General features: G+C 38.7%; 1 protein-coding gene across 6 annotated transcripts; it reads left to right on the top strand.

The window, feature by feature from the left end:
* Positions 1-9,450: 9,450 nt before the first annotated feature.
* On the top strand, positions 9,451-22,951 carry LOC123512366 (intracellular coagulation inhibitor 1-like). 6 transcript variants are annotated; one of them, XM_045268728.1, is made up of 7 exons: positions 9,475-9,581; positions 12,548-12,673; positions 13,621-13,974; positions 17,064-17,193; positions 17,412-17,652; positions 20,086-20,315; positions 22,457-22,945. In XM_045268728.1, exons 3-7 carry the CDS (start codon positions 13,640-13,642, stop codon positions 22,904-22,906), a joined length of 1,386 nt encoding a protein of 461 aa, XP_045124663.1. In that variant the 5' UTR covers positions 9,475-9,581; positions 12,548-12,673; positions 13,621-13,639; the 3' UTR covers positions 22,907-22,945. The 6 variants fall into 6 exon arrangements, 5 of the variants coding, with proteins under 5 accessions (XP_045124662.1, XP_045124666.1, XP_045124664.1 ...); XM_045268727.1 differs by lacking the exon at positions 12,548-12,673 and having other exon boundaries at positions 9,451-9,581; XM_045268731.1 differs by lacking the exons at positions 12,548-12,673; positions 17,412-17,652 and having other exon boundaries at positions 9,451-9,581.
* The last annotated feature ends 776 nt before the right edge of the window (positions 22,952-23,727 follow it).

Here is a 23,727-nt window from a genome sequence, read left to right as displayed (position 1 = left end):
AATCCATCAGCTTAATACCCTTGATGTATTATATTACCCGTGTGTGTGTGTGTGTGTATCTGTTACTGCATCTACTATTAAACGTATTAATAACCAGAGTGCCTGTTTATGTTTTGATGATGCACGTTAGTTGAGTGGTGAGAGAGTAATGTCTAGTGTTTTAAAGACAAGATAATGAAAAGTTATAGAGCGACAAGAGAATTATGCTTAGAAATAACAAGAGAACAGAGAGAGTGTTTGTTCATATATTCAGACAAAGGGAGAATATTTTTAGTACATAACAGACAGGAGAAAAGAAAACGAGAATATATCAGTCTTAGTACACAGAGAAAACAAGATAGTTATTTTTTAGTATATTAGAGAAACAATATAATAATCTTCAGTGCATTAGTTAATAACATGATAATAATTATTAGTCTCTGTGTGTGTCTCTCTGTCTCTGTCTCTGTGTCTGTATCTGTCTCTCTGTCTCTGTCTCTGTCTCTGTGTTTGTATCTGTGTTTGTATCTGTGTTTGTATCTGTCTCTGTGTCTGTGTCTGTATCTGTCTCTCTGTGTCTGTGTCTGTCTCTCTGTGTCTGTGTCTGTATCTCTCTCTCTCTCTGTGTCTGTGTCTGTATCTGTCTCTCTCTCTGTGTCTGTATCTGTCTCTCTCTCTGTGTCTGTATCTGTCTCTCTCTCTCTGTGTCTGTATCTGTCTCTCTCTCTGTGTCTGTATCTGTCTCTCTCTCTCTGTGTCTGTATCTGTCTCTCTCTCTCTGTGTCTGTATCTGTCTCTCTCTCTGTGTCTGTATCTGTCTCTCTCTCTCTGTGTCTGTATCTGTCTCTCTCTCTCTGTGTCTGTATCTCTCTGTGTCTGTATCTGTCTCTCTCTGTGTCTGTATCTGTCTCTCTCTGTGTCTGTATCTGTCTCTCTGTATCTCTCTCTCTCTCTCTCTCTCTCTCTCTCTCTCTCTCTCTCCTTTACCTATCACTTCCTTTATATATTTCTCTCCTATGTCGCTTTTCCGTTGTTATTCTCTCCTCCTTACCTTTCCATATATCCTCTCTCTCGCTCCCCAACAGTCTCCCTCTCCCTCTTCTCCTTCTCCTCCCACACTCTACCCACCCACTCTCTCTCTCTCTCTATGGAAGGCAGGGCGGCGGACACAAAACCTTCCTTTCCTGAGCGAAATGATATGCACAGGGATTTATATTAATGGATGTTTGCATTAATATTATAAGTGAGACACACAGGGATTCCCATTATTTAAGTGGAAAAGCATAATGGAGCCTGGAATAATTTGGGGGCCACCTCATAAATTAATTATTACTACCTTGATGACAAATATATGTTGAGAGAGAGAGAGAGAGAGAGAGAGAGAGAGAGAGAGAGAGAGAGAGAGAGAGAGAGAGAACAGAGATAGATAAAGATAAATGATTATGTAGTTAAGTAGAGAGAGAGAGAGAGAGAGAGAGAGAGAGAGAGAGAGAGAGAGAGAGAGAGAGAGAGAGAGAGAGGATTAAACTTTGACCTGGCTTATCTTTGTGTGTCAGTTTGTGTGTTTAGTTTGGGTGTTTATCTGTCTGTTTACTTGTTTGTGTTCACATGTCTCTTTTCAGCTGTTTATTTGCTTGTTTTGTTTGTTTGTTTACCTATTTTCTCTCTCTCTCTCTCTCTCTCTCTCTCTCTCTGAACTTTACTACATATTCATTTATCTATCAACCGATGTATGTATGTATCTATTTATCTCTCTATTTATCCTTCTCTATCTATCTATCTATCAATGAAGCTAATATTTTCTACCCAACTCTAGTGACACACACACACACACACACACACACACACACACACACACACACACACACACACACACACACACACACACACACACACACCCCATCAGTACCATCACTACCACCACCACCACTGTTTGAGGCGCAGGCTATTTCATCACCCCAAGTATGAAAGCAACTTGCAACTAAACAAATAAACAACGATAAATTTCCAGGCAATTCACTTAGTTCATGAAAAGAGAGACACCCTGAATTACTACTACTACTACTACTACTACTACTACTACTACTACTACTGCTGCTGCTGCTGGTGTTACTATTATTGCTACTGTTGCTGCTATGACTACTTGCACCTGCTCCAGTTCACTTATATTTATTGAAACACGAATCACACTTTAGCTTAATTGATGATAGTAGTGTTTAATTTCGCTTCAATTACTTTTGCAAGGCACACTGTTGTAATTAGGTTTTCTGATTATCACTCACTGGAATGAGACGCACAGGAGCACACACACACACACACACACACACACACACACACACACACACACACTCTCTCTTCAGTTACATTTCAAACGACGAATGTGTGTGTGTGCTCTCTCTCTAGAAATTAAGGTACATTTGTCGTGAAAGGGTTAACTGTCCTTTAAAATACAATAATCTTTCACGCAATATTATAACGAACTATTGATATACTGTATTGTATATTGTTTACTTACGGCTCGAGGACTTCTTAAGTAAACAAGTAAATCTGGAAATGGAAAGAGAATGTGGGGTTAATTTCAGTTTATTTATTTTTTTATCGAAGACAACAGCAAGTCACAAAATAGATTACTCATAATTGTAAAACTGTTGGACATTCATTATCAAACGTAAACACTCTCAGTCTATGTTTTTTTTTTTTTTTTGAGGATATGCCTCGTAACGTCTTCCTATAAGTCAGCCACTGTTTCACTTAACTGACCAGGCGATAAATAATGTGGATAGTTAGCCTTAAAAGCGAGAGACGTACTACACAGGTAACAAACAACATTCAGGTGCGTTGTTATTCAGTTCAAGTTATATTTTCATCACTGCACTCTAACTATCGCTATTGATGTATTATGCACTTCAATCCTGAGGTGTAGTCTTGGGGATACCACGATGGGAACTGTGCCTCTGTCCAAGCAAAACTGACCTTGCTCCCGTACTGCTTCGCGAACGTCAACAATAAGTATGAGAACCTTGAAACGCTTCATAGCTATTCTGAATACGTTATGAGATGTGGCAACACTCATGATTAATTGGTTCGTATGCGTGTAGATATGTATATTATGTTCCAGTATCTTTTTAAATGGCTCGAGCTTTGAATCAATTTCTATGTTGTCATTGTTTTATTTAAATGTATCGAAACTGATATGAATCCATGTAATTTGTCTGTCTCAGAATATGTTTTTGAATGTTTCGAAGTACAGTTGGAGTATCTTTGTAGATGGCTCGAACTATAAACAAGTTTCTTCATCTCTAATATGAATATATATGATATAGAATATATGTACAGTAAGGATGATTATTCCCCACATTAGTGTATTATGTACTCTCCTATACTTAGGAGTTAATAATATCAATGTGTGAAATATTTCCCACAACATGTAATAATAAGCTTTATAATATACAACAGGATTAAAAAAGAACAATAAGCTTCAGACGATAACAAGCTTCAGAATATACAGTAATTGAGTTCATAATGTACACGAAGCTTTAGAATGTACAGGTTTTTAAAATGTAAGATACGATAATTGTCATCTTAAAGTTCGACGAGTTGGTTTGAGATTGTACGACAGTTGGTTTGAGATTGTACGACACCACCTTTTTTCATTTATTTTCCCCTTCGTTAACCCTTCATATTCCTTCAACAATTTAATTTCACATTCTTTCATTCACAATCACTTTCCTTCACTCATTTTCAGTTTCCTTTATTATTTTTCATCTACCACTGCCAAAAAAAAAAAAAAAAAAAAAAATCTAGCAAAAGTATATATCTATTTTCCTTAACAATTTCAAACTAATTTAAAATATCAATTGCAACAAAAGAAAACAATGAAAAACACACACACACATACGCACACACGCCACGAAAGACATAATGCATTTTCTTTACCACACATCACGTTTTCCTCAACATGAAAACACACACACACACACACACACACACTCTTCCCATCTCTCCTCTCCTCTTCCCTCTCCTCTCCTCTTCTCCTCGCTCCTCCAAAAACCATTCTCATATTTTTTTCCGGCCCTTCAGTCCCCCCTTAAAAACGCCATTGTGAAGGGCGACGTAAAATAAACTACCTGTACCGCGTTTTCTGTGACCCGAGCGCTAGGTAGAAAACGGGAAACGCAGTGGAGACTTATGTGTTTACGTGAACCAGGTGGAGGGTCGAGCCTAACAAAGAGGAGGAGGAGGAAGAGGAGAGGGAGCGGAGGAGGAGGAGGAGGAGGAGGAGGAGGAGGAGAAACCATCATGGACTGCTTGTGGTAAATATGTCTTCATACTATTTGCTTTTAAACCTGCTCTCTCTCTCTCTCTCTCTCTCTCTCTCTCTCTCTCTCTCTCTAGACACTTATTCTTACGTTTATTATGATTATTTTTTTTTTATTTGTATTTGCATGTTGCCAATCACTCTGTCAGTCAATTTCTGTCAAGGTACACACACACACACACACACACACACACACACCGCGTAGTGTAGTGGTTAGCACGCTCGTCTCACAATCGAGAGGGCCGGGTTCGAATTCCGGTGCGGCGAGGCAAATGGGCAAGTCTCTTAATGTGTGGGGTGTGTTCACCTAGCAGTAAATAGGTACGGGATGTAACTCGAGGGGTTGTGGCCTCGCTTTCCCGGTGTGTGGAGTGTGTTGTGGTCTCAGTCCTACCCGAAGATCGGTCTATGAGCTCTGAGCTCGCTCCGTAATGGGGAAGACTGGCTGGGTGACCAGCAGGCGACCGAAGTGAATTACACAGACACCAAGTAAACAAAGCTGTAAATTTGCCAAACAACTTTCCTTGAAAAAAAAAGTTGGTACTGATTCGTAAATATATATATCTCTCTCTCTCTCTCTCTCTCTCTCTCTCTCTCTCTTTCTCTCTCTGTCCTTAATTAATTGCACAGTTGCACTTACATAATTAGCAGACAGGTAACGTGCTCTGCTTCGAAATACATTGAGAAATTTGATTCAACATTAAGAAAATATGTAAAAAAAATGAGCAAATGAAATAAAAAAAATAAAAAGAATAAAACTGAAAATAATAGTGAATTCAGAGAGGATAGTGGCTAATATTCCTGTATTTTCATTTATTTATGTATTTTGAATTACGAGATAAAAAAAAAAAGAAACCGACCTTTAAAGAAAATTCACAAACTTTTTATTTTATTTTTTTTTGAAGGATGAAAAAAAAGGTAATTAGAAAATGGAATGGATACGTCACTCCCTCAAATAAATAAATAAACCAGTTTTTGTAATGCCTCAGTTCGAAATATAATAACATCAAGTTTACTATGGAACCTGAAATACACTCACGAATCTCTTTCCTTGACCTAAGCACTAAAAAAGATCAACAGTGAACTTTCCACCTCCGTTCACAATAAATTAATAAATAAATAGATAAATAAATAAATAAATAGATAAATAAATAAATGTAGCTAGAATAAATAGATGTAAATAATTGCATATCTATCTATTTATGTATCTATGTATGCGTTTGTTTATTTATGCATTAATTAATCAACTCAATTTATCTATCCATCCATCAGAGAGAGAGAGAGAGAGAGAGAGAGAGAGAGAGAGAGAGAGAACACTAAAGAAAGACAAACAAAAATACCAAAAAATACATATATATTCCCCGAAAGTATTTTAACGTGTCAGTTGATTTAATTTTACAGTTTACATTCATTTCAACTATAAACGGGACGCGCATTTTTCACATTTGCTCGTATATATATATATATATTTACTTTTTTTTCTTTTTCGGCCAAACTGTACGAGCATTCACAATTTGAGGACGTAACACATGACACGCGCTCGTTACATTTGTAAATACCAGTGTTACCAGAGAGAGAGAGAGAGAGAGAGAGAGAGAGAGAGAGAGAGAGAGAGAGAGAGAGAGAGAGAGAGAGAGAGAGAGAGAGAGAGAGAGAGAGAGAGAGAGAGAGAGAGAGAGAGAGAGAGAGAGGGGGGGGACGAATGGGGTGAGGGAAAAGGAGGAGAGAAAGGAGAGGTGGGAAAGGAAAGGGGAAAGGGTGGAAGAGGGGGAGGGACGAAGGAGAGAGAGAGAGAGAGAGAGAGAGAGAGAGAGAGAGAGAGAGAGAGAGAGAGAGAGAGATGGGAGGTGAGGGAGAAGAGAATAGAGGGAGAGAGGGTAGAGAAGAAAATGGGGGGATATGTTGTGGTCAATTTATTCGGCAAAACGTCACTTCATCCTAGTAGATACAACATATTACTAGGACATCAACACAATGTATACAATAGAGTTACTGTGAGGTAATGATGTGAATCTTATTTAAAACAAAACCATCAAATTTCACTATATACAGTGAATTAAAGACTGCAGAGTGTTGGTGGCGGACAGGTATAGTGTCTAAATGATCTACTAAAAACTGACAATTTGTGAGAGTGTCTGTCGCCTTGGCAACATGTCACTAACTTTGGGACAATGTAGGCAATAATGTTGCAAAGTACTTGAGAAAGGTGCATTACAGAGTTGACATGTAGTGAAGTGTTGGTTCTCCTCCAGTCGCGCGACTTGCCACACCAGCCTGTAGCCCAGCCTGAAACGTGTAGACGCCACGTTGTGTCTACGAACCATTATTTTGGCCCGTACGACGATACTTGAAAGAGCGTGTCCACATGATGACATAGTGTTGGATAGATTCACTGTCCACCCACTGAGCGTTCATCACCTGCTCCACAGCCAACATAGCAGCATCACCCAGTGGTGGAATGGGTGGAGAACCATCGAGAGGCGAGGTACTGCTAGGTGGCGGTGGCCTAACACAGTAGATTTACCGATTCTTTTTATTTAATGTCAGACTGAAAGTGTCATTTGCTAATTAAGGATGACGACAGACTTCAAAGTCTTTAAAGTATATTTTTAGTAGTAAACTCACAGATCTAAGAAAAGTTAGAATAGGTTAGCAAATTTTTTTGCCCCCTAAAACATCTACGATAGGGTAATTTCGTTCACACTAATATAATCAAAAGAGAACGACTACGACGGAATGCAATCAAAGTATGAGTTCTCTAGAACTATTAAGAGCCAAGATATTTTCGAGAGTTGAAATCATATTTGCTTGCATGTTACTTAAGCCGCGAGGGCAATTTTCAAAAATTGCCAGTAGAGCAAAACTGATGGAACGACGTGAAAGAGGAGGTCAAGAAACCACTGACACCAATTTGTCTGCAGGTTTCTTACGACAGTTTGCGTGCAGACAACTAAAGTTTATTAAGCAAACCGATAAGATCTCGACAAAAGCGGCTTATGATTTGTAGTATGTTTGACTCGTTAATATGTTGTGTTAATGGTAAGTTGGATGTTGTATTATTGTTAGTAAACTAGAGTCCATTGTTTCAGTTTCATCGTTTCATTCTCTAATCTAGCTCGAGTGTTCATTAGTTCGAGTTTCGTCGTGTAACTATCGTCTTGTAGGGAATAAATTGTAACAGCAGACACTGCGCAGGATTTCGCCTCCTGCAAGAGTCACCCTCCAAGAACACACGCAAGAAGGAGACTGTTGTTTCTAGCCTTGGAATTCACCACATGATTCAATCTTACCTGAAAGGTGCTTGTGACACAGAACTCTTTACCTCTTCAGCTCTACACAGTTTTATTAGATAGGGTGAAATAAAAAACTTTTCGTCTCATCAACTCCCCTCCTCTGACTGACTGTCTTCAGCCTCATTTCTAACCGCCGGAGTGTTTCATCTCTTGCTATCTTCTACCGCTATTTCCATGCTAACTGCTCTTCTGATCTTGCTAACTGCATGCCTTCCCTCCTCCTGTGGCCTCGCTGCACAAGGCTTTCCCCTTCCTCTCACCCCTTCTCTGTCCAACTCTCTAATGCAAGAGTTAACCTTTAGTCTTAATCATTCATACCTTTCTCTGGTAAACTCTGAAACTCCCCGTCTGCTTCTGTATTTCCAACTTTCTATGACTTGAGTTTATTTATGAGGGAAATTTCAAGACATTTATCCCTTTTCATCGGCTAACTCTATCGGACCTCCAAAGGAACTGGCAACTAAGTGGGTCTTTTTTTTCTATTTCTGTTGCCCTTGGCCAGCTTTCTCTCCTTACACAGTTCTGGTCAGTAAGGAAATCCCGGTAAAGTTGGTGGTGCGGCCAGTGTTAAGGTCTCTTCAGGGTCTGAGACGAATGCTCACTTACGAGGTAGTAGTCAGTAGTCAAGGGGGGTGAGAACGATGAAGGGGATTAAGGTAAGGAAGGAGGAAAGGCGCCAGCAAGGAAGATCTATGCAATTTTACTAGGTGTGCATTTTCTTGGGTACTTTTCTTTACATCTCAATTATCGTTCTGCTCTCCGTTCACTCTCCATGAATTCCATCTGTCTTCGTCTGATCTTCCTTGCTCTCTTCCTCCCTGGACACACCATTCATTTTCTTCATTCTCTCGCCGCCTCCCACCTGATCATCTTATCAATCTCCTTTCATATATATATATATATATATATATATATATATATATATATATATATATATATATATATATATATATATATATATATATATATATATATATATATATATATATATATATATATATATATAATGATATTGAGCGTGAAATAAATAGTATATGAAAATCATTACCAACAAAAAATATTTCACCAATCATGTTCTCGATACACACACACACACACACACACACACACACACACACACACACACACACACACACACAGGCCCGGTAGCTCAGTGGTTAGAGCGCTGGCTTCACAAGCCAGAGGACCAGGGTTCGATTCCCCGGCCAGGTGGAGATATTTAGGTGTGTTTCTTGTCACGTGTAGCCCCTGTTCACCTAGCAGTGAGTAGGTACGGGATGTAAATCGAGGAGTTGTGACCTTGTTGTCCCGGTGTGTGGTGTGTGCCTGGTCTCAGGCATATCCCAAGATCGGAAATAATGAGCTCTGAGCTCGTTCCGTAGGGTAACGCCTGGCTGTCTCGTCAGAGACTGCAGCAGATCAAACAGTGAATTACACACATACACACACACACACACACACACACATATATATATATATATATATATATATATATATATATATATATATATATATATATATATATATATATATATATGAAATTTTTCTTCTTTTTTTTTTTGCTATTAAAAAGATTAAGTTAGTTAATTATGTTTAGGGAACGTTAGTGATTCTTTAAGAGATGGTGAAATGTTTTCATTTACCATTTTAAAATTGATATTTGGGAGATCCTGTTTGTTCAGTGTGTCACGTTTGTTGAGACGATGAACAGCGTGCGTGTTGTGGCATGTGCTTCATCCGTGCATTTTAGTGAAGTGGTGTGTAATATTTCCACACAATGTGTGGAAACACGGCATTCTGTTTACATATTCCTTTTTATTTGTTTTTCATTATTATTGCATACTTATGCATAACACACACTACTTAAGACAGTCAAAAGGTCAGTTTTACTTGAGAAGTAACAGTATTCATAGAGAATCAGGTGAACAGCAACGTAAAGGAGACGGGGAAGTGTGGTGCTCTAAATGATTTTTTTTTCTGTGTGGCAGAGGGTAAGAAAGAGCAATTGTTTAGTCAGAAACGTGAACAAACAGTAAAGAGTAAAACAGCATGTGGTGTACATATCTATGTTAGCAATAATCTTACATTTATTTTTCTTGCTTACCCAGTATTGTTTTAGCTAGGATATTTTTCAAGATCTTATCTGCTCCTCATTTCTAATATTTCCTTTATTGTGGTTTCTATTACGATCTTCTGTGATTTATTAAGTTACAGAATAATTATACATACATATATATACATACATATATATATATATATATATATATATATATATATATATATATATATATATATATATATATATATATATATATATATATATATATAATATAAGACCAACTTCATTGCCAGTTATCCAAAAGTCTGGGACAATTGTCTTGAAACCTCTCTCTTAAAAGAAATCAAATCGTAGGAAGATGGAAATACAGAAGCAGGCAGAGAGTTCCAGAATTTACCAGAGAAAGGTACGAATAATTAAGAGTGCTGAATACTCTAACATTAAAGAGTTGGATAGAATAGTAGTGAGAGGAAGAAGAAAGCCTTGTGCAGCGAGACCGCAGGAGGGGAGCCATGCAGTTAAGAAGATCAGAAGAGCAGTTAGCATGAAAGTAGCTGTGATAGATAACAAGAGATGCAACATTTCGGTGGTGAGAAAGAGGCTCAAGACAGTCAGTCAGAGGAGGGAAGTTGAAAAGACGAAAACCTTTTGATTCCACCCTATCTAATAAAATAGTGCGAGTGAAACCCCCCAAACATGCAAAGAGTACTCCTTACAAGGACGGATAAAGCCCTTGTACAGAGTTAGCAGTTGAAGGGTCGAGAAAGACTGGCGGGGACGCCACAGAACGCCTCACTTCATAGAAGCTGTTTTAACAAGAGATGAGATGTGAAGTTTCAAGTTTAGATTATAAGTAAATGACGGACCGAGCATACTCCGTGTAGATGGTGGTGGTTGAGTGTCACTGAAGAAGAGGGGATAGTTGTCTGTAAAATTGTGTCGAGTTGATAGATGGAGGAATTGAGTTTTTGAGACACTAAACACCACCAAGTTTTCTTTGCCCCAATCAGAAATCTTAGAAACATTAGAAGTCAGGCGTTCTGTGGCGTCCCTGCGTGACCTGTCGGCTTTCTGAAGGGTTGGTCGTCTCTGAAAAGGCGTGGAAAAGTGTAGGGTGGTATCATCAGCGTAAGAGTGGATAGGGCAAAAAGTTTGGTTAAGAAGATCATGAATAATAGAAAGAGAGTGGGTGACAGGACAGAACCCTGAGGAACATCACGTTCAATAAATTTAGGAGTAAAACAGTGGCCGTCTACCATGGCTGCAATAGACTGGTCGGAAAGGAAACTTGAAATAAAGTTCCAGAGAGAAGAATAGAATCCGTAGAAGGGCAATTTTGAAATGAAAACCTTATGCCAGATTTTATCGAAACCTTTTGATTTGTCTAACGCAACAGCAAAAGTTTCACCGAAATCTCTAAAAGAGGATGACCAAGATTCAGTAAGGAGAGCCAGGAGATCACCAATAGAGCGACCTTGACGGAAGCCATACTGGCGATCAGATAGAAGATTGTGAAGTGACACATGTTTAAGAATCTTGCTATTGCGGATAGATAATAAACCTTTAGACAAGCAAGAGTCGCTTCTGTCTCAAGTCGACGATGCGGAAATAGGAAGCCTCGGAAGTGTGTCCTTTCAGTGTACTGTATTCGCACACTTTTAATTAGACCTGTCCTTGTGGCTCGTTAGCGTCCTGTCTAATTGTTGTCCGTCTGTCCTCATGCTTGTCGTGTGATATTACCTGCAGTATTTTCTGCCTTTTCCTTTTTTTTCCTCACTGGTAGGATTGGTGCCCGTTGTGGTGGTGGATATTGTAGGTGTGTGATATTTGTTCTTGGCTCCTGCTGAGGTTCCGTACCAACAGGCCTAGTCACGGTCTGGCGACTCTGTTTCTTCAGCATCTACAAAATTAATGATGTAGTGTTGAAGGTGGCCATCGAGTGGTTGGTGAGGGAAGAGCCACTCACAAGAGGGGAGAAGTTAAGTTTGAGTTTAACCTTTGCTGTGGTGAAGAAAATAGTAAAAGAAGTGGTGGCGGTGGGGGTCGTGAGATTGACATGGTGGTGGGGAGCGATGGGCGACAGTCAGTATACATTGGCTTTTCTGAGCTCCAATATCTTCTCCACTGGTTTGATTCCTGACAGACTGCTTCACAGAGTTCATCCATGGTGTCTAGTTATTTCTTTTTTAATGTTATGGTCTATAGCGCCTGTAGGCACACTTGAAGAGTATGTGGGAAGCCCTGTGAAACTTCAGCCCGTTAATGGCGCAGGCATTTTTCTTTATGGTACTACCCATATTAGGGGCCATATCACCACCCAAGCGCATCTTTAGTATAACCATCTAGAACCTGGGTATCATGGTGACATGTAGGTAAGTTTAAACCACTCGACAAATTGCATAGCTTCAAAGCGGTATGTGGTGGGATTCGAACCTACACGTGGACGTCTACCCGATCCCACGGTCACCACGTTATCACTACGCCACCGCCTCCTTAGAGGTAAGCGCTAACACCTTGAGATAGAGTTGAAAGGTAAGCGCTAACACCTTGAGATAAAGTTGATATCTTTTTTTTCCTCTGTTTTGAGGCTACCAATCTATCTGCCAGTCTCAATGCTATAGAGTAAACTCTTCCCTGCTTTTAATTATAAGATACCGATTTTGTTCAAATATTCTATTATTTTATTTGTCCGAGAAGCTTCTCACGTGAGGTTCTTGACCAGAGAAGCCATCCCAGTATCTCTCGTCCTCTCCTCGTCCTTCTGGGATATTAGCAGTTGCTTTGTGTAGTCACACCTGTGTATAAGAGTTCCACCCAGACAATTAGTAACAAAGATTTTGGGGGTGTCCTCTTTACAGCTTATATATGCTGTTTTCAGCGTTACCTTTCCGCATACAGCCTGGCTTGTATCCTGGCAAGTCTCGCCTTACGATAAGGAGGTAGGCATGAAGGAGAGGTGTTGTCAGGGTGATCAGCCAGTGTTCTCCACCATGGAAGAAATGGAGGAGACGGGCAGCGTGGGCGGTAAGCAGTAGTGAAAGATGTGTCCAAATAGTTGCAGTAAGTCACGTAATCACTACTACTTCCTCACCACTCAAATTTTCACCACTTTGGCAATGCCTGATACAGATGTCGATGGATCTAAGAAAGAGGACTGGAGCAGGTAGCTGGTCGGGGCAGTTCAGGTCAATTAGATTTTTAATGTTTTTTACGAATAACTGTATAAGGACACATATGTAGTACTTTATCATCTCGTAGTATTTCCTTTGTCCTATCTTATATGACACACACACACACACACACACACACACACACACACACACACACACACACACACACACACACACACACACACACACACACACACACACACACACACACACATATTAGGGGCCATATCACCAACCAAGCGCGTCTTTAGTATAACCATCTAGAACCTGGGTATCATGGTGACATGTAGGTAAGTTTAAACCACTCGACAAATTGCATAGCTCAGTGGTTATAGCGCTGGCTTCACAAGCCAGATGGCCGGGGTTCGATTCCCCGGCCGGATGGAGCTATTTGGGTGTGTCTCCTTTCATGTGTAGCCCTGTTCACCTAGCAGTGAGTAGGTACGGGATGTAAATCGAGGAGTTGTGACCTTGTTGTCCCGGTGTGTGGTGTGTGGCTGGTTTCAGGCCTATCCGAAGATCGGAAACAATGAGCTCTGAGCTCGTTCCGTAGTGTAACGTCTGGCTGTCTCGTCAGAGACTGCAGCAGATCAAACAGTGAATTACACACACACACACACTCTCTCACTCTCTCTCTCTCTCTCTCGCCGTGTGTGTGTGTGTGTGTGTATTTTTGTGTGTGTGTGTGTGAGCTGAAAGCAAAAGTTATCATCTTTTATTCCTCATTATTTGATTTCATTCCCTCATAATATCATGCAAGATAAATTCATCCTACTGTATACTTATCGTTTTCCCTTTCAGAATAACCGTGAAGACAGACATGGTAGCTTCAAGGGTGACGTTGATGACTCTGTTGGTCATATTGACATCGGTTATAGCAACACAAATATCAACACAATGTACCAATAGCACTTTTTGGACTACAGATAATAGAAAAAGTGGAGTTAATTACAAATCCGTGGATAATTTTGGCCTCGCTTTATTCAAACAATTGCCCGTGAAGAATAATGTTCTCATCTCTCCTGTGTCACTTTGGTCTTCCCTTCTATTGTCTTATGTTGGATCTGATAGAAGAACTGCCAGGCAGCTTCAGGAACTGCTAGATGTGAGAATGATACGTGGTGCCTTGGAGTATCTGGATCTTGTTGAAAGCAGGTAAAACTGTTTGTGTGTGTGTGTGTGTGTGTGTGTGTGTGTGTGTGTGTGTGTGTGTGTGTGTGTGTGTGTGTGTGTGTGTAATTAACCTCGGTTACCTGCTGGTCACCCAATCAGTCTTCCCTATTACGGAGCAAGTTCATATCTCCTAGACCGATCTTCGGGTAGGACTAAGACCACAACACACTCCACACACCAGGAAAGCGAGGCCACAACCCCTCGAGTTACATCTTGTACCTATTTACTGCTAGGTGAACAGGAGCCACACATTAAGAAGCTTGCCTATTTGCCTCGCCGCTCCCGGGACTCGAACCCGGCCCCTGTCGATTGTGAGTCGAGCGTGCTAACCACTACATTACGCGGTTTGTGTGTGTGTGTGTGTGTGTGTGTGTGTGTGTGTGTGTGTGTGTGTGTGTGTGTGTGTGTGTGTGTGTGTGTGTGTGTGTGTGTGTGTGTGTGTTTGTGTACTTTATATCAAATTATAGGTTTGTGTATTCATCTATATGTACTTCCTAATTCGTTTTTCTTTTCAAGTAAGCCAAGGGCAACAAAAAAAGATTGAACTAATAATGCCCTCTGAGATGCCACTCCATGAGCAGGGTCGAGAGGTAGCCAAAAGAAGGGAATAAATGTCTTGAAACCTTTAAAATGAATTCAGAGGACAGGTAAACGGAAATACAGAAGCAGGCAGGGAGTTCTAGAGTTTATCAAAGAAAGGGATGAATGATTTGAGTATTAATTAAAAGAGGGCGCGGGAGGAAGGGAGGCATGCAATTAACAATGTCAGAAGAGCAGTTAGCATGAAAATAGCGACAGAAGATAGCGAGAGATGCAACATTGCGGCGGTGACCTACAGGCTAAAAACAGTCAGTCAAAGGAGAGGACTTCATAAGACGAAAAGCTTTAGACTCTACCTAATCTTAAAAAACAGTATGAGTGGAACCCCACCATTCATATAAAGAATACTCCATACACTGGTGGATGTGACCTCTGTACAGCAGTAACAGTTGTGGAGAAAAAACTATGAAGCTTCCAATTTAGATTCTTTTTACTTAAACTACCATACGGATATGAGTGATGTACAGTATTTTGGTTCTTTGCTAAAGTTACATTTGTTCTTTGCAACTACCTTAAAGCCTTTCACCTTTTCATGTACATTTTGACTTCGTTTGTAGCCGTTTTTGTTATGGGGGATATTGAAGCTGAATACATAATCACCTGTGTGTGGACTCCTTCATCTGCTGTGTGGACAGACGTCGTACGTCCACCAGAACAGTGAAAGCGTTCCACCACAGTACAGTAGCGGAGGAGAAGGCCCGTTTGTGGGTGCTGGAGCGAGACCTCCAGCAGTGATGGACACGAGGACACACTGCAGGAGAGACCAAGGACATGTCCTTTCCCCACGGTGACCTCTCTCTCTCTCCAAGAGAGATTATAAGTAAAGGACACGCCAAGGATATTCATTGTAGGACAAGGACAAAGACAAGGAATTTGGTTTAGGATATCATTGTAGAATAATAGAGAGAAAGTGGGTGAGAGGACAAAACCCTGATAAACACTACTGCTAATAAGTTTAGGAGAAGAACAGTAGCTGTCTGTCCAGCAGCAGTAGAACCATTGGAGAGGAAACTGTGAGATAAAGTTGCAGAGGGAAGGCTAGAAGGCGTAGGATGGTAGTTTGGAGATCAAAGCTTTCCGTCAGACTATTACAAAACTCTTGATATGTATAAGCCTACGGCAAAAAAAAAAAAAAAAAAAAATCACCAATAATCTCTCTAAAAGTAAGGAAAGCCAGAATATCACCAGTAGACCGATCTTGACAGAAGCGCTACTCACGATCAGATAGAAGATCGTGAAGTGATAATATTTAACAATCTTCTCATTGAAGATAGATTAAAGCTATAGGGTGGTGATTTGAGGGATTAGAACGATCATCCTTTTTAGGAGCAGACTGAACGTAGGCAAACTTCCGGCAAGAAGAAAAGGTAGTTGACTGAAGTTGAAAGAGTTTGACCAAGCAAGGTGCAAGCAAAGAAGCACAGTTTTTGAGAACAACAGGAGGGACGTCATCAGTCTACAAGCTTTCTGAGGATTAAGACCAGCTAGGACATTATAAACACCACTGCGAAGAATCCTAATCGAAAAAATGAAATACTAGTCAGAGGGCGAAGGAGAGATAGGAACAGGCCCAGAATCATCCAAGGTGGAGCTGTTAACAATGGTTTGACAAAATACTAATGATGGAGTTTTAAGTAGAAGGAGAACAGACTTGACATTATTCCAGTCAGAAATATAAAATGTATGAAATCCTGGTGATGGAATACTCAAATATATTTCGTGGGCCACTTCTCTGATAAGAGAACAGGATGTGTTAAAGTACTGAACTTTGAAGAATTTTCCCAAGGTCAGTCACTACCACCTCTGTCATGCACTTAACACGCAGACTGGTCTCTTGTCACGGAGCAAGTAGTCAGTCCATGGGATATCAGATTAATGCTTCTCAGGTTCCTCTAATTAGAAGAGACAAAACGCCAGGAACACCTCTGTCTTGAGTATCCTGAGAAGGAATTGGAGCGATAGAAGAATATAGGATATTGTGATCGGAGGAGCCCAGTAGAGAAGATAATTATTCTAGGGCATGAGGGATAGCAAAGTTAAAGGCTAATTCACCAGGATGGCCAGTGAAGGACGAGGAAAGACTAAGGTGGGGGTCGAAATTTGAAGATCTCTTCACATAGGAAGTGTCAAAATGTTCTCAACTATGGCAGTTAAGAGGTCAAAGAATTTCTTCTCTCGTATCTCTCATCCATAAAAGTACTATTAACTCTTTTCATTTGTTGCTTTTGTGTGATAAACCTTGAAAAAAAATTAATATTCAAAATTATGTTAAAAAACGTAACTACTTATTCAATTTTTTTTATCATAATCTTAACACCACCACCATCACTACTTTTACTACTACTACTACTGGTACTACTACTACTATTGCTATTACTACTACTACTACTACTACTACTACTACTACTACTACTACTACTACAACTACTACTACTACTATTACTACTACTACTACTACTTTTGTATTGCAGACGCAGAGTTATCGAACATAAATTTATCATAAATCAAAGGACAAAGGTTTACAAGCATATTCGATTTCACCTAACCTCGAGCTCTCGGAACTACTTACTCGAAAGACTTTGCAGCGTTAACTTTAGTAAGGTGAGAGAGAGAGAGAGAGAGAGAGAGAGAGAGAGAGAGAGAGAGAGAGAGAGAGAGAGAGAGAGAGAGAGAGAGAGAGAGAGAGAGAGAGAGAGAGAGAGAGAGAGAGAGAGAGAGAGAGAGAGAGAGAGAGAGAGAGAGAGTTATTGCTGAAAGACATTGATGATACCGACAATGACTTTCCTATATTTATGCATTAATATTTATTCCATTCACAGACTAATAAGACTGAAAGATCGATCAATGCATTCATACGTGTAAACACATACAACACTATCACATCCATGACAAAAGAAATTCAGCTGTGGAAATCCCTGATGGCCTTGGAGACAGCTGGATATTTTAAGGGGATTTTCAAATACAAAATTAAAGGAACATGTCGTGGGAATTTTAATGGATTGCCAAGGGGAAAACGCGAAGATGTTGAAATGTTGTGGTTTAAGACAAAAATGAAAATAGGTCAGTATTTATTATTATTTTTACTCTTATCACCATTATTATGAATTGCTTTTGTGTTTTTGTTGTTGTTATTATCATTATTATCATTATTATTATTATTATTATTATTATTATTATTATTATTATTATTATCATTATTATTATTATCTTTATTATTATCATTATTATTATTACTATTATTATTATTATTATTATTATTATTATTATTATTATCATTATTATTATTATTATTATCTTTATTATTATCATTATTATTATTATTATTATTATTATTATTATTATTATTATTTTCTTCTTCTTCTTCTTATTATTATTATTATTATTATTATTATTATTATTATTATTATTATTATTATTATTATTATTATCATTATTATTATTATTATTATCATTATTATTATTATTATTATTATTATTACTATTGTTATCATTATTATCATTATTATTATTATTATTATTATTATTATTATTATTATTATTATTATTATTATAACAATAATCATTATTGTTTTTATGATTATAATTGTTTATATATATATATATATATATATATATATATATATATATATATATATATATATATATATATATATATATATATATATATATATATATATATATATATATATATATATATATATATATATATATATATATATATATATATATATATATATATATATATATATATATATATATATATATCTTCTCCTTTAGATAGACAAACTTCTATTTGTGTAAACATTTCTCGTTATGCAAGTGGTTGTGCTCTGATGAGCTGTCTAAAAGTGGTTTGTTTTACAATGTTTCGTTTCTCTCTAGGGAACATCTTCAGGTAGAATGATAGCCTGTGCCGGGCGAGCACCATTATATATTGCCTGGGTGTAAAAATTCTATAGGGGCTCAGGCGGTACGTGATTGGCAGGCAGGCGAGCGTATAGGGAGTGCTTCCTCTGTCCTGCATCTGCGTCTCAACTGGATTTGTAGATCTCGGGTTTGTGAGTCCATCATAGGTGAAATTTGTTCGATATATAGAGCTTCCAGCAGCTTTATACTATTGTCACACAAAACGTGCCACACGTCTGACGTGCTTGCGCGGTCAGAAGCACGTAGGGTGCACGTACGTATACGTACATGCTTACGAAGCAGCCGATGCACGCAGGAAATACGAGGTGCTTACGAGGATACAGGCCACGACCCCACCAGGACCACTTGCCGTTGCCCGTACGACACTGGTATGTGCGACGCATCCACTGGTATGTGGCCTGCAGTACCTGCACTGCATAACGAACAACGTGGTGAATACCTGCCATGTACATATTTTTGACAACCACACCTCCCAGGCAATCAGTTGCTGTAGCACTTTCTGAGAGTCAACAACACGCACGCATTCCCTGGTAGTCCCAGGTATGTTTCCTACACCTCGAGGGTGTTATGTGGTTTTTTTACGAGGTGTTTGACGTATGGGCAAAATTCTACATGCGCCGGTATGATACGTGGCTCACATACGTGAATGTGCGACAGTAGCATATTCTTTTTTCTCTTGTTCTTTATGGATGATGGTAGTACAGGCTTATATTGTCAGGTTTGGTTGTGCTCTTTGATGGTTCCTTATTGTAAGTGGCAGGTCAGTCTTCTCAACAGAGCAGTTGTCATCCCAGCGTAGGTGTGAGGCCCACAGTCCTCAGCGGTGCATTCACGCTTGTGAATGATGGTGGCTGTGTCGGGGTGCTGTGGTTTCGTGCTGTTGCTCTTTACTTTTAGTTATCATGTTTTTATGGTTTTACAGTAAATGATGACTTCGATGGTGTGTTCAGGATTGATGTTTTTACATTCGTCTTGATAATGCTTTTGATAATGTTTTCTTTCTTGTATCCAGGTGACATGTGGTTCTTATGGTATAGTTGTATGTTCTCCAGGAGGAAGGTCGGTGTTCGTTGGTGTACCATTTGCTGATTGTCATTTTTATTATTTCGTTAACATTGCCCTTCTTTTATCCATTATTGGCGAGGACTTGTGTTAGGCGTTCAAGTTCTTTATGTGTGGTGTTCCTAGAAGAACAGTGAGTGAGGGCTCGGCGGACATATACGTTGGTGGTGTTGCAAGTAGCGTTGTAGGCAATAACTATCGCCGTTGAGGCATTGCCTTTGATTAATACCCTTTACATGTGGCTTGTGGTAAATACCTCCGAGAGAAGAATCACATGTCACCTGAATACAAGAAAAAGAAAACATTATGAAGAACATTATCAAGACATTATCAAGGCATTATGAAGAGTATAGTAGTAGTATTAAGAGTAGTATGATCATCAGCATCATAATTATCATCATCATTAACAACAACATTATTAACATGTTATTATCTGACGTAATCTTAGGAATAGTCGTTTTCCACTCCTGTTTTCATGACTATGGCCATGTTCTCTTTATCTAGGAGTCGACAAAAAAGTTCACGCAACAGTGGTGAAACTGCCATACACCCATAAAATGTCACTATATCTTCTGCTGCCTACAAATAAGGGTAAGAGGGGTTTGAGAAAAACAGTGAATGCCCTTACTACTGTGAAACTGGACAAAATCATTAACTCCATGAAGAAGCATGAAGCAGAGGTTTTCCTTCCAAAATTTAGAATTAAAAAGAAATACGAAGAAGACATAGTACCGGTAAGTAACTTGAAGCAGTAGGCTTTATAAACTCTCTCTCTCTCTCTCTCTCTCTCTCTCTCTCTCTCTCTGTGTATATATATATATATATATATATATATATATATATATATATATATATATATATATATATATATATTTGTTTATTTATTTATTAGAAATATTACTGAGTTCAGACGTGAGGCGTTTTGTGGTGTTCCTGCGAGATCTGTTAAGTTCGGAAAGGTTTCGTTGTCTCTGAAAGGGCGTGGAAAATGTAGAGTATTATCTTCAGCGTAGACAGGGCAAGAAGTTTCGCCGTCTACCACAGCATGGATAGGATGGCCGGAGAGCAAACTTGAGATAAAGTTACAGAGGGAGGATTAGGAGGCGTATGATGGTAATTTAGAGATCAAAGCTTTGTGCCAAAAACTCTTGATATGTCAAACGCAACAGCTAAAGTTTCTCAAAAATATCTTTGAGATTGACTAAGGTTCAGTAAGGAAAGCCAGAAGGTCATCAGTACAGCGACCATGACGGAAGCCAAATTGATGATCAGATACAAAATTGTGAAGTGACATTTGTTTATGAATCTTTTTTTCGGGAAGGGGAGGGATAGTTTGAAACACTGTCTAACTCTCTAACGCAAGAGTTAACCAGTACTCGCAATCATTCATATCTTTCTCTGGTAAACTCTGGATCTCCCTACCTGCTTCCGTGTTTCCTTCTTCCTATGAATTAACTTCTTTTAAGACGGAGGTATCAAGACATTTATTCATTAATTTTGGCTAACTCTTTACTTTTCTTCTAGGGAATCAGCACTCAAGTGTTTTTTTTTTTCTTTGTTGCCCTTGGTTTGCTTCTCTCCTACATAAAAAAAAAAAAGATTAAGTTAAAGCTATAAGGTAATACTTCAAAGGATTAGAATGGTCATCATTTTTAGGAATAATATGAATGTAGGCAAACTTTCAGTAAAAAGGAAAGGTAGTAGTCGATAGACAGAGTTTGAAGAGTTTGACCAGATAAGGTGAAAGCACAGAAACACAGTTTTTGAGAACAATAGAAGGAACCCCATCAGGTCCATAAGCCTTCCGACGGTTTAGGCCAGCGAGGGCATGGAAAACATCATTGCAAATAATTGTAATAAAATGCATGAAATAGTCAAAAGGAAGAGGAAAGGAAGAGACAAGCACAGAATCATTAGCAAAGGCTTGAGAGAAGATTCCAGCTTTAGAAACAGGTGGGATAGCAGTGGTACCATCAGGATGAAATATGAGATGGAGATGTGGGGAACTAAAAATACTGGAGATGTTTTGGGCCAGATAACAGAAATCTTGAGGTGAGTTGTATTTAAGAAAATGTTTACATTTTCAATTAATGAAGGAGTGTTCACTAAGTTGGAGAACAGACTTGGCATAATATCGGAAAAAAATATAATGTGCATGAGATTCAGGTACCTTTTGTGGGAACCTTTCTATCATGTTCAGCGGGAAAACAAACTGTGTTATACCAATATTGGAAGGTTTAGGTTGAGAGAAAGGGTGAGGAACGTACACCTCTATGCCAGACACTATCACCTGTGTGATGTGCTCAGCAGGACGGTGGATTGCCATGTCGGTCAGGCCACAACCCTCTCTCTACCTACCGTGAAGCTCGCTTATAACAACACAACAACACTAACACCGTCTAGTGCACATACATTGTTGATGTGCAGGCGTATGTGAGCGAGATACACTTCAGAACTAGGAGTTTCAAGACCACACCATTAACTAGTCAATGTGAGCGTGTGTTGGTAGGGTGGATGTTATATTGGGGGTCACAACACTGAGGTCGCTACTACGAGCACAGTTCTCTCTCTCTCTCTCTCTCTCTCTCTCTCTCTCTCTCTCTCTCTCTCTCTCTCTCTCTCTCTCTCTCTCTCTCTCTAAGAGCACATTTCTTTGCTTGTCAACCAGTAGTAGTTACATATGGTTCAGGAACGCTTTTCACCATTACTATTGCAGTATGGAGCGGCAGAAGAAAGTAGTGAAAGGTAGAGTAAGAGCCTTCCTGATCTTGATAACTATTAAGAAGGATGCATCCAGAGATGAACTCAACACATTGATCTCTTAGAAAGTGTTCTATATGGTCATCTACTTATATCTTTTTTTCTCTTCCAATAGTATGTTAAGAGACTTGGAGCAGAGCAAATGTTCGACAGATCACTTGCCGACTTCACCAATTTCGCCAGAGGTCTCTACATGAACGTTTTCAAACACAAGACCATCATAGTAATCAACGAGGAGAAGACAACTGCTGGCATGGCATCGAGCATACAAATAAACCCCAAGAGTAATAAAGACATCCCAGATTCACCGGCGGGGTATGATGATACTATTCCATCTATTTCTCCAATGATTCCTATGGATACTTACGATAATATAACACATTACGATGGTACAGGGAATATGGAATGTAGACATGATGTGAATACTAGCAAGGTACACAGAGCTGTAGATATGGATGACTGTGATTTCTGTGTGAGCTTTGACCGACCATTTGTATTCATTCTAGGTGATAATCATCGTGTAATACACCAAATTGGTATCCTTGTGTCACCTAGGAAAATTTAGAGGGAGAAATACAAACGCACACACACACACACACACACACACACATATATATATATATATATATATATATATATATATATATATATATATATATATATATATATATATATATATATATATATATATATATATATATATATATATATATATATATATATATATATATATATATATATATATATATATATATATATATATATATATATATATATATATATATATATATATATATATATATATATATATATATATATATATATATATATATATATATATATATATATATATATATATATATATATATATATATATATATATATATATATATATATATATATATATATATATTATAGCGGAAGGATCTAGCAGACCGTCGAGAAGACAAGACTAGACGCGAGTTGCATCAGCTGTAGTGGAGGGGCCGGGCTGAGCGTGTCTCAGCCTGCTCAAGTGTTCGGAACCAAGTACAGCCTTATTCTGTTTGATTTAATCTTCTATTGTATACTGTAGTACTGTGCATAACTCTTATGTAGAAACTGCTCAAGTTCTCTGATGTAATAGAATCATCTAGATGTAACAGGTATTATACAAGAGGAGGACTGAGAAAACACAAGTTAATCACAAGTCAAGGCACAGGAAGAGTCGCACGGTTAGTCAGTGAGTGGTAAGCAGTGTGTTGTAAGCAGTAAGAAGAGGAACCGTGAGTTAGAAGACCAGTATGTGAGAACAGTGAGTCAGTGACAAGAGTGATTAGTGCAGAATCAGTGTTGGATTAATGCTGTTGTATTTCCTAACATAAGGAATTAAACTCCATTAACTCT

The sequence above is a fragment of the Portunus trituberculatus genome, chromosome 33, assembly GCF_017591435.1.
Source record: "Portunus trituberculatus isolate SZX2019 chromosome 33, ASM1759143v1, whole genome shotgun sequence".
Lineage (NCBI taxonomy): Eukaryota > Metazoa > Arthropoda > Malacostraca > Decapoda > Portunidae > Portunus > Portunus trituberculatus.
The sequence above is the reverse complement of the archived record's forward strand: the minus strand, read 5'-3'. Positions and strand labels throughout refer to the sequence as shown.

Coding starts and splice junctions, on each gene's coding strand:
- LOC123512366 (XM_045268727.1), top strand. CDS start 13,640: ATGGTAGCTTCAAGGGTGACGTTGATGACTCTGTTGGTCATATTGACA. Junction 13,975..17,063: donor CTGGATCTTGTTGAAAGCAG/GTAAAACTGTTT, acceptor TTTGTATTGCAG/ACGCAGAGTTATCGAACATA. Junction 17,194..17,411: donor GCAGCGTTAACTTTAGTAAG/GTGAGAGAGAGA, acceptor TTCCATTCACAG/ACTAATAAGACTGAAAGATC.